Source organism: Lycium barbarum, chromosome 3, assembly GCF_019175385.1.
Source record: "Lycium barbarum isolate Lr01 chromosome 3, ASM1917538v2, whole genome shotgun sequence".
Lineage (NCBI taxonomy): Eukaryota > Viridiplantae > Streptophyta > Magnoliopsida > Solanales > Solanaceae > Lycium > Lycium barbarum.
Genome location: NC_083339.1, coordinates 137,055,696 through 137,067,869, shown reverse-complemented (window position 1 = coordinate 137,067,869; position 12,174 = coordinate 137,055,696). Strand labels below are relative to the sequence as shown.

General features: G+C 36.7%; 1 protein-coding gene and 1 non-coding gene across 2 annotated transcripts; both read right to left on the bottom strand.

Moving 5' to 3' along the window:
- Positions 1 to 98: 98 nt before the first annotated feature.
- On the bottom strand, positions 99 to 995 carry LOC132631437 (uncharacterized). The gene has a single exon (XM_060347011.1). The coding sequence runs from the start codon at positions 993 to 995 to the stop codon at positions 99 to 101; it is 897 nt and encodes a 298-aa protein (XP_060202994.1).
- Positions 996 to 8,524: 7,529 nt separating this feature from the next.
- On the bottom strand, positions 8,525 to 8,630 carry LOC132634459 (small nucleolar RNA R71). Its single transcript, XR_009580181.1, has one exon. It is a non-coding gene; the product is annotated as a small nucleolar RNA R71 (small nucleolar RNA).
- Between the last annotated feature and the right edge of the window lie 3,544 nt (positions 8,631 to 12,174).

Genomic DNA, 12,174 nt, shown 5'->3' with positions numbered 1-12,174 from the left:
ATATTGCAACAAAAGCCACGTTATTAATGTTGACAACCTTTTTCAATCTGAGAAAAGATTTTTTGGACCTTACCCCCCTAATATTCCAGAAGATTGCATTAATCATGACTGGGTATTGGAGGGGCACTTTGTCTTTGACCTTTGTCTCTTACTTTGTTAGTAGCTGTAGGCTTTGATTTGGTTTCCTTGCTTTTATTCCCTATTTTGCTTCTGCCCCTGCCCCTTAAGTCAGTGGAAAATTTCTTTCTTTGACTTTGTGCAGTATCCGACTGCTCTTTTCTGTTTTTGGTTGAGTCAATAGAATCTATTGATAGAGCTTGTACTATACCAGATTCTCTAATGTCTTTTCTTCCTCTTTTTTCTTTTTCTTGTTTCCCATTTCCATTCGTGCTTCTCTTGTTATTGTCCATATCTGTTTTGGATTCTGTAGGGGTGCTTCCTTCCACTTCATAATTGTTGTTAATTTCCTTATTCACTTCTTGTTCTATAGGAGGAAGTTGAACAAGCAACTCAATGGATTCTACATTCTTCAAATGTGAAGGTATACTTATAGGAAGTAACTCTCCTTCTTCCATTTCTTCCGTATTTCTTTTGGAACTAACTTCTTGAATTGATTCAATATTTCTCACTTTCTCACTCTCTTCATTGTTACTGATATGAGTGATCTCTTGTTGACTATCAACTTGATTAATTTTGCTGTTTTCTCCAACATTCTCTTTCTGCTTATCATCTTTCCTTTTCTCATCCATATGTTCCTTGATCTGATGAGATTCATTCCCAGCACCTTTCATTTTCTCATCTTTTCTTTGTTCAATCACATATTGCTTATAAGGCTCATTTTTGTTTCTTTTTCTCTTAGCAATTTCTCCAGGAGCCACAGTTTTGAAAATCACTTTATTCTTCTTTTTAGGGATCTTCTTTTCTGTTTTCTTTTTGGCCTTGTTCTTAAATCTTCTCTTTGTAGTCCCTTCCTGATCCTTTTCTTTCTTAATCATTTGTGTCTTAGGATCAGTTCCAATAGTTTCTTCTTTCTGACCTATTTATTGTTGAGCTTCATCATTTTCTTTGTTTCTGTCCTTCTTATCATGCTGTTTATCATTGTCGCCTCTTTTTTGATCATTTTCTCCATTCATAATCTGAGTATTCTCTTTATTTCCATCTAAAACAGTTCCAATCTCCTCAACTCTGTCCTTAGCCTTCACAATTTTTTCTTGTTCCTTCTTCTGATTTATTCTTTCCAAGACTCTGCATTCCAACACATTGTGCCCTAATTTTTTGCAATGTTTACAATACTTTGGGGCTCCTTCATACTCAATTTTTTTATAGAATCCTTTTAGGGGTGAGTCCTCATATTCCATCCCTATCCAAACTTGATCAATTTGTGGTTTCCTCAAATCCATTTCTACTCTAACTTTAGCCTTACTTGGCCTAGTTCTATTCGCAGTAGCAGCATCTAGAGTTAATGGAATTCCCATAGGACTCACAATTTGTTTCAAATATTGCCAAGTATGAAGATGAAAAGGCAAACCTGGAAGGAGCACCCAAGCTAAGGCTGTTGGGAGATCTTCCTCCGACTTGAAGTCCGGCGACCATTTCTGTAGCCACATTTGCAGTCCATCAATCTCACTCACCCTTCTATACCAAGTTTTTTTAAAGTCATCTACATTGTTAAAATCAATGAAGACATTCATATTGTAAAAAACCCCAGTAATGGCAGTTCCCTTTAACAGTCACTAATTCTTTAAATTAAGATCTGATTTTGTCGATTTGTGGTCGAGTCTTTAAGAAATGACCTACCAATGTAAATCTACACTCAGCTGCCATAACTCCGTAGTATTCCGATCCCTTGAAGATTATAGCATGTACACCATTGTGTATGGTTTGTTTTTCCATTACCCCTTCTCGAATATGATGTGAAGGTGGTGCAAGTTGAGAAGAAGATCTTGTTACAGTGTTGGCATATAAAGGAATTTCTTTAATTCCAGCCGTGGGTTGCTTTGCCCCCTCTGGAGGAATCGATTCCATCAAAGGACGCGCCGGTGGGAAGCCACCCGACACCTCCTTAGTGATGGAGCGTGGGTTCACGTGCTTAGATATTCGTTAGAGACCGATATGAGGCACCTCACCTTGTATTTGTCGCGTCAATCCATCCATCACCAAGGCAAATAAAAACGGGCTAAGAGCTTATCCCTAGTGCAACCCCATCAGAACAGGAAAGTGCTCCGAGTCTCCTCCTACTATCTTTACCCGGGTCTTGGCTCCATCATATATGTCCTTTATCGCTCTAATGTACACCACAGGTACACCTTTAGCCTCCAAGCATCTCCATAGAACCTCTCTTGGCACTTTGTCGTAAGCCTTTTCTAGGTCGATGAATACCATGTGCAAGTCCCTCTTCCGCTCCCTATACTGCTCCACCAATCTCCTTGCATAAATTGAAATAGATAGGTGCAGATGACAAGTTATCCATGGACATAGATCACAAAGTTTAAAGAAGACCAATATTTCAACCCTAGTAATATTAGTTTAAATAACTATAGTATAACTCGAACGAGATTATGCTGGAATCTAATTCAATTGCATTAACTTAATGAAGGCATCAATTGCAGATCACATATTTACTTAAAGACGCAACATTTGCGTTCAGAATAAGAATAAATAAGGTTCCAGGAATGGTACAGTTTTAATTTGTATTTCACGCTTTCTCTTCAAGTTTCTAGCCTACTTTTGTCTAGTTCCATTAAACAATCTAATTACTTGCTTCTCATAAGTGATGAGAAGTATGATTTTTCTTTGCTGAGACTTACAATGAACACATCCTAAAAACTAACAATTCAGGAGTACAGAAGTTCCCTCCTAATTACCGCAAATCAATCTGACTTATTTGACTTATATACACCTCCACTTTAAAGAATTTTTACACTATCAGATTATCTTAAAGATGATTACACGTAAACCTTCTTAAAATACGAGATTTATAATCTTAAAAATAAGACATGTTATCTGCTCAATATATAAAAATGCTTGATGGTGAAAAAAATTCTCTTCACTAACGGTACATGTATGTGACTTTAATAGGTTTATGAGTTTTGCCGCTGCATTAATGGACTAATACTCTGTTCCACTAAGCTTCTCCAATCCGCTTGCTTTGAAAAATGCTTTTCGTCACAAGTGCTTTTTAGAAAAAAATACTTTTTGGGATTAACAATTTTCATTTAGATGATCTATTTGATTTTTTTTTTTTTGCCTACATTAGAGCAGACTTTATGATTGGCCTAGGTCCCAAAAATTCTTCAGCAAAAAGCTATTTTTTCAGCTTCTGAAAAATAGCTCCTGCTATTATTTAAAAATAATATTTTTTTCTAAAAACTTGATCAAACACCCTAACTCACTCTAAAATAAATATTCTTTAATAAAAATAAATAAATAAAAAAACTTTTTGCTTCTAAGCTTAACCAAAAACGTTATAATCAACCTAATTGAAATTCTTGTCAACTACTACCAACCGAAAAACAAATAACGAATGTTTTAATTCCTTGTTTGGGCTTTGCAAGGCCAAGGGTCCCCTACTGTATTTCACTCTTTCTCGACATCCTTTAGACTGGAGATAAGATTCTGAAGATCATCATATCTTAATACGTAGTGTCAAATATTTAAGACATGTAATAAATTCCAATGCATTTTGCTTTAAACTACTGTCGAATAATGCTTGGAATATTGAAAATATCTACCACGTACTTTTTATAAAAGAAAATTTCAAGCACGCCAGGATGTGTAGCCTAACCTCTATCGAATATTCCTGCATAAGTGAATAATGGGGTATAATCATTCATTACATAGACAATTATTGCAATTTTTAAAATTGTTTTTCGGGCAATAATTCAAGCAGAAATTAATAATTCACTTCAATAAATGGATAAATAAAGAAGAAACTAAGAAAACATGGTGGTAGGATGAGAAAAAGTGAAGAATATATATAGCTACCAAGTTTAGACAACCTTAAATGCCTCTCATTCTTACTTGATTCGGCCAAACAAAGGAAATAGTCAAAAGTTATGATAGCCTAAAAGAGACAAGGCCCATCACTACAACTTGCATATAAAGCTAAATCATATGGGCCCTAGCCCACGTGAAAGCCCTCTAATTGAATACTACTCTTACTGTTCACTGCCCAGCTACCACTTTATTTGGAACTATTATGCCATAAAAAATTACTCAACTCATTTCCTCATATTTTCAATTTTTCCTTTTAGATTTGTGTTTTTTATACCGTATCTGTGCCAACTAAAATAAACGTTGATAACTATATAATATATATTTTTAATATATTAATATACAAAATATATATCCTTTATACATAATTGTATACATATTTGACTATTGAGTGGAGTATTATTTTTGAACGACTGTCAAATGTGGAACTTTGCCTTTAGATTTTTTACTACGTATGTTGCAGAGTAGTAAAATATGTCCCATTTGAGTGGAGACAATATTACTGAGTCTTTTACATTATTGTTGTTCTTTTTCTATTTTCTTCTTTCCGTTTTGGTCTATTGCTGGTTATTATACTCATGATTTATTGACTAGCATATCATGACATGAAGAAGGCTGGGGCACCTCCACTTCACGTGTGTGAATTTAAACCAATAATAGTTGTAAATATTAAATAGGAGTAACATTTACGTTACCGCTTTTGACATGTCAGTAGCTTTTTTCGGCCAATTGGTTTTAATATTAAGGGAAGGATCAATTGGGTTAGTACAGGGTATTATATAGCTATTCTCTTTTTATCATTTCCTTTTTTGGGATATAATAAAAGCATTTCGTTTCGTTTAGATTTTTTCTTTCTTTAGGCCGATATAACAAAAAATATGATACTAGCCATTTAACATGATAAATTGTTTAATCGAACATGATAATCCGAAGTCATGTTGGTTTTGATGTATAACTAAATCTCTTTCTCTTTATGATGGTGTCAATGGGACAATTACGGCGAATTTTATAACTCTTAAAACAATTGTTTAAATAAAAAAAATAAACGTGTGTTTTAGTGTTTATATGAAGATCAGAAAGGGACATGACTGCAAATAAAACGTCTACATGGAATATTTTTTTACATGCTTCATCGGCTTTAGCCTAAATTCACTATCTTACTAGACCCAATCAAACTCACGACGTGCATTACTACTCAATAACCATATATCACACTTATTTTTGGGCTTTTATTTATGGACTAACATTAAACCTCGGAAGATGAAGACGTAAATTAAAATATTTTAGATAATCTAAACCCATAATTTCTAAATTATAAACCCATACGATTTACTAGTAGAACTATTGAATACAAAGTTTTTTAACATGCAAAGAATGAGGAAACAAATATATACTATGTCATTATTATTTGTACACGGTACGAAGAACACATTTAACCTTCTCTCTACTAATTAATAATCTAAAGACATTCTTCGTGACAAGATATTTATGACTATTAAGGCTTATAAATATGAAATATAAGTCATTGAACATAGTATTCCATTTAATTATGAGAGATTATGAAGTCACTAGCAGTGTTTTAAAAGGCGGGGGCGTGAGCCCCATGGGTATTTAATTTTTAGTATTTCTTAAAATAATATAATTACAATAAATATTTTTAAATAGGTAAAATTACATAAAAAAATAAAAGAAAACTGTAAATAAATGAAATATACATACATACATATATATATATATATATATATATATATATATATATATATATATATATATATATATATATATATATATATATATATATATATATATATATGTATATGTGTGTGTGTGTGTGTGAGCGCGCATGCGCTTGATCCTCACAAAAAAATGATCAAAGCAATCCATTATACACCGCTTATAACTTGTAATTATATATAACATAATTTTACAAGTATAAACAATACAATGAAATAAAAGCTATTATGAAATGCAAAACAATTCTAACATTTTAACTTTCAAACACGAAAAAAAACACAGTTTCTTAAAACACTATTACTATCATACTATTCATTTTATCTCCCTATAAGCAAATAATCAATAAAATTTATCAATATTACAATTAAAACATAACTTCTTCATGAACAAAAAATAAAATTATATGATAATTCTGATACATAGGACTTATGACCAATGACAAGTGAAAATGTACAATTCCGCTATGTGTTTTTTTTTTTTAAATTAAGTGATATTCACCCTCACGACGTTCTCAAATAGTAAATATCCAATACTACGACTTGTTATATGAGTTACACCCAATCTTCTATTTCTATAGATGAAAAACTATTAAGTATCATTATTTTGTTAAACAATTATGAGGGTGAATGATTTTAATTAAGGAATTTAAAATATAATTTGTGTAAGAACTGTTAGGCGAGCCCTGGGCGTTGGGCGTTAGGCGTGTTTAGGGCGTACGGTTGGGCGCTTAGGGCGTAAGCCTCATAGGAACTAAGCCCCGCACGTTAGCCCCAGGGCGTTTTGCCACTGCCCTGTGATGTGGCATGATTTTACGCCACAATCGATGCTTTTTGACTATAAGTTTTACTTGTTTTTAAGCAAGTCTATGTGATTTTACGTGTTTTTTAGTGTTTTTCAGGTGAAGGAACAGATTTGACATGACAATAGTTGAAGTGCAGAATCAGGTCGTAAATGCAGTTTACGGTCCGTATTCTACAATACGGGCCGTATTCCATAATACGGGTCGTATTCCATAGTCGTGTTTAAGGAAAATAGAACCAGAAAGGCATGTTCAGAAGATGGTGATTTACGAGCTCAGTTTACGGACCGTATTTCAGTTTACGGTCCGTATTCCATCACGTATTTAACCAGTTGAGCATCTGGCAGAAAGTCGAAGTGTTGGATGTTGAAATACGACCAGGCAGTTTACGGACCGTAAAACACTTTACGGTCCGTATTTCAAAAGAAGGAATTTGCGCACAACTGATGGACGACTGGGTCGTAAACTGACTTTACGGTCCGTAAATCACTTTACGGACCGTATTTCGGAATGACGAGACTAAAGTGCAAATCTGTAACTTTTGTATTTCCAAAACCTATAAATAGTCATTGTAGGGTTTTTAATAGACATCATCTATTATATTTCTCTCTCTTGACTTAGAATATCAAATCCTCTCTAGTTTTTGAAGATTTCAACCATCAATTCAAGTATTATCAATTCATCTTTCATTCCAAAGCAAGCAATTATGAATTCTTCAATTTCTTATTTCTTGTTCTGTGTCATGAGTAGCTAAATTCCCTTACTAGGGTTGTGAACCCAATGATGGGTGTTTTGTGATTGGGTTTTGTGAATGATATACACATAATGGATTATTAGGGTTTAGTTATTCTTCATTCTTCATTCATAATTAATGGTTGCAAACATTGATTAAAGCCATAAACCTTAATTTATTTGGGAAAATAATTAGGGTTGGTAAGAATAACTAACAAGGACTCAAAGCTTTAAACTTTGTTTAATAAATTCACTTAGGAATAAGATGAATTTACTTGGCATGATTAATCGTTCTTCATGGTCACTTTCTTATATTTGAAAAAAATCATAGAAAGACATAATCTTTATTTATTGGGAAATAGTAGAGATTCGCATAGAGATTAAGTGCATTCATATAATGATCCATTATAAGTATATCAAGATCAATACCCATGATCATACACCCTATCTAACGGGGACACAACCTTAGTTTCTTTTACCATAAATTTCCACCAAAGAAATAGTTTAGCAATCAGTTATAGAAAAACCAACATTTTTTTTACCAAAATTATCGGATTAAGACATTAGACCTAGAACTTAGCATCTACGACTTTAGTAACCTTTTCACACCATATTCCCTGTGGGATTCGACCCCAACCTTGTTGGGTTACTATATTTGACAACGTCCGCGTTATACCATTAATAGGTGTAATTTGAGCGTATCAAATTTTGACGCCGTTGTCGGGGAATACGGTTTTGAAATTACTAAATAGTGTTTGTTGTGATTGAAGTCTTTTGCTTATTCCATCACACCTTGTTTGCTACTCTGTGTAAACCAGGTGAATATGAATCAGAATCAGCAAAATCAACGTGCTGGTAACCAGGGGAATCAGTTGAACAATCAGGCAAATGAATCTGATGATGAGAATATTTTCGCTGATCTTGTTCCAGAGGAGGACAATGTATCTTCTATTGTTCAGCCTCGGGTTGGAGCTGCTACTGTGAAAATTGATTCTTCTCTATACCAGCTGTTGAAGCTTGAGGGGTACTTTCGGAACTCTACCGAGAATGACCCTCAACGTCATTTGCAGAATTTTATGGATGTGTGTGCTAATCACATCCAGAACAATGTTCCACAAGATGCTATTCGGTTGAGGTTATTCAAATATTCCTTAGCTGGAGAGGCAAGAACTTGGTTCGAGAAACTGCCCAGAAATTTAATTACTTCGTGGGCAGAGATGGTGACTGCTTTTCTTACAAAGTGGTACCCCCCTAGCAAGAAGGTTGAAATTCGTGACAAGATTTATGAGTTTAAGCACCGACCGGGGGAACAATTATATGAAGCCTGGGAAAGATTCAAGGAATATTTGCAGAAGAGCCCGAATCATGGTTTTCCGGAAAATATATTGATGGAGAAGTTCTACCGAGGGTTAGATCCAGTAACACAGTCAGTAGCTAACAATGCAGCTGATGGTTGTTTTATGAACAAGACCTTCCGACGAGTGACCACCATATTCAACAAGCTGACAACTCATAATCAGGCTTGGCACTCAAACAGTGCTGATGTGGTACCGTATGGTAGTGCCATGATCCAGAATATAGTGAAGGAGAATCAAGACACCCAACAAACATTGGCAGAACTTGCAACAAACATTTCCTTGCTGACGAAGAAATTTTATGAATCTCAAATCAAGAAGGTAAATGTTTGTGAGGATGATACAATTTTGCCAAAAGGGATGTACCATGCTCAAGATGGTTCATTCCTTGATGGGCCACCTATGCAGGTTGAGGATGCAAATTTTGTTAATAACTCTCAAGGGGGTTATCAAAGACAGAATTACCAAGGTGGCTATCAGAATCAGAATCAATGGAGACCTCAACAAGGTCAAGGTGCTTACAACAACTCTGGGAACTACAACAATAATTATGGTGGTGCGAACCAAGGGAGCTACAACAACAGCAACAACTTGGGAACAAGAGTTCCAATCCTTATATACCACCAAAAGGGCAGTCAACAGAGCAGGGTAGTTCGAATGTTAAAGCAATTCTTGAGAAGATTCTAGCAAATCAATCTGAGTCTGAAAGGACTTTATCTGGGCTGATAGAAACAGTGGGTTCCCATACAGCGGCTATTCAGAAGCTTGAGTCGCAGATGAGGGATATTTCTAGAGAGCAGTACCCTCCTAAAAAGGGAGGACTTCCGAGTGACACTATTCTAAATCCTAAGAATGGGGGAGGCGGTGTAGACCGTGCATTTTCGATCACTACTAGGAGTGGTAAAACACTCCAGGGGGCTGCTGAGAAAATGATTGATCTTAAGTAAATAGATGAAGAGGACGAGGTGTAGTCTGAAACACCCATCATTGCCTATGAGATTCCTACTGACAAGAAGGTTGCTGATATTCCAGAGATGGTGAGAGAAGCTGATGACACAAGTAAGCAGGCTGTGAAAGGGGCTCTCCGCCCTTTGACACAGCTATTCAAATCCAAACCTCCCTTTCCTCAGAGGTTGGTAAAGAAGAAGGAATATGCTAAGTTTGAGAAGTTTTATGATCAGCTGAAGCAGTTATCTCTAAATTTTCCCTTTTTGGAAGCTGTCAAGGAGATGCCCGGTTTTGCGAAATATTTGAAGGATTTGCTGACTAAGAAGAAGACGGTTCAACATGAAAGCGTGAGTTTGACTCACACGGTGAGTTCCATTATCTCAACCACAACTGTTCAGAAAAAGGGAGATCCTGGGGCGTTCACCATTCGTTGTTCTATTGGGCACCATGATTTTGCTCGCGCTTTGTGTGATAATGGGGCGAGTATTAATTTGATGCCCCTTGCTATATATAAGCAATCAGGTTTGGGGATGCCAAGGCCGACTACGATGAGGTTGCAGATGGCTGATAGGTCTATCAAAAGACCTGTTGGGGTGGTTGATGATGTAATTGTGCGGGTTGGTGAGTTTTTGTTGCTCGCTGATTTTGTGATTCTTGACTGTGCTGTTGATCGGGACATTCCTATGATTCTGGGGATACCTTTCCTTGCTACAGGGAAGGCTCTGATGGATTCGGAGAAAAATGAAATCAAGTTTTGAGTCAACAATGAAGAAGTGACTTTTCAGGCTAGCAAAGGGATGAAGTTACCAAGTGCTTACGAGAGTATTTCGGTAATTGATTCATTCGATGTTGTTGATGAAACAGTGGAGTTCAAGATGGGAGAAGAGAGTTTGGGTGAGGCTTTAGCTAGTATTCTTATGAATTTCGATGCTGAAGACATGGAAGGCTATGTGGAGACAGTTCATTCACTTGTTGGGTTGGGCTCATACACATACCACCCAAAGAAGCTGAATCTTGATCTGGAAAATAGAACAACTCCTCCAGCAAATCCTTCGATCATTGAGCCACCTAAGTTGGAGTTTAAGCAGCTCCCATCACATCTGAGATATGAGTTCGTTGGTCCGGACAATACATTACCGGTGATTGTTTCAGCCTTATTGACTGAAGAGCAGATTTTGCAGATTTTGGAGGTGTTGAGGGAGTATAGGCGTGCTATTGGTTGGACCATAGCGGACATTCGAGGTATTCCATCTGGGATCTGTGAGCCCGGTTCAATGTGTTCCTAAGAAGGGCGGCATCACTGTTGTGCCGAATGCTAAGAATGAGTTGATCCCGACCAGAACTGTCACCGGATGGAGAGTTTACATGGACTATCGCAAGCTCAATACAGCCACTTGCAAGGACCATTTCCTTATGCCCTTCATTGATCAGATGCTTGATAGGTTGGCAGGGCGTTCCTACTATTGTTTCCTAGATGGTTATTCGGGCTACAATCAGATCAACATCGCTTTGGAGGATCAGGAGAAGACCACTTTTACTTGTCCTTATGGGACATTTGCATTCAGCCGGATGCCATTTGGTTTGTGTAATGCACTAGCCACTTTTCAGAGGTGCATGATGTCAATCTTCTCTGACATGGTAGAGGATTTCTTGGAGGTGTTCATGGATTATTTTTCTGTGGTGGGTTATTCATTTGAAGATTGTCTCGGCCATCTGGGTCAAGTGCTAAAAAGGTGTGAGGAGACCAATCTGGTGCTAAACTGGGAGAAGTGTCATTTCATGGTGAAGGAAGGAATCGTCCTCGGTCACAAAATCTCTGAAAAGGGAATCGAGATCGATCAAGCAAAAATTGATGTGATTGCAAAACTTCCTCCACCTATCTCAGTCAAAGGTGTCCAAAGTTTCTTGGGACATGCTAGGTTCTACAGGCGCTTCATCAAAGATTTCTCCAAAATTGCCAATCCATTGTGCAAGCTTCTTGAAAAAGAGGCTAAATTTGTGTTTGATGATAAGTGTCAGAAGGCGTTTGAGGAGTTAAAAGAGCGTCTCACTACGGCTCCTATTATTGTTGCCCCTGACTGGTCCCTACCATTTGAACTGATGTGTGATGCTAGTGGTTTTGCAATAGGTGTTGTGCTTGGACAGAGGCACAATAAAATTATGCACCCGATCTATTGTGCTAGCAGAACACTGAATGCTGCACAGATGAATTACACAGTGACGGAGCAAGAGCTGCTTGCCATTGTGTTTGCTTTCGAGAAATTTCGGGCCTATTTGTTGGGGTCCAAAGTTGTGGTTTATACTGATCATGCAACCTTGAGATACCACATGGCAAATAAGAAAGCAAAGTCACGATTGATCAGATGGGTGCTATTGCTGCAAGAGTTTGATTTTGAGGTAAAGGACTGAAAGGGCACTGAAAACCAGGTGGCTGACCATCTCTCTCGGCTTGAAGAAGCTGGGAGACCTTCTGATGAGCTTGATATCGATGATGCTTTTCCAGACTAAAGGGTGTTGGCTGTGTCAATGGAGGTAGCACTGTGGTATGCTGATATTGCTAATTATTTGGTAATAGGTATAGTTCCCGATGATATCAAGGCCTACCAAAAGAAG

Excerpts from the sequence above, each read along its gene's own strand:
- LOC132631437 (XM_060347011.1), bottom strand. The coding sequence starts at position 995 with ATGATTAAGAAAGAAAAGGATCAGGAAGGGACTACAAAGAGAAGATTT.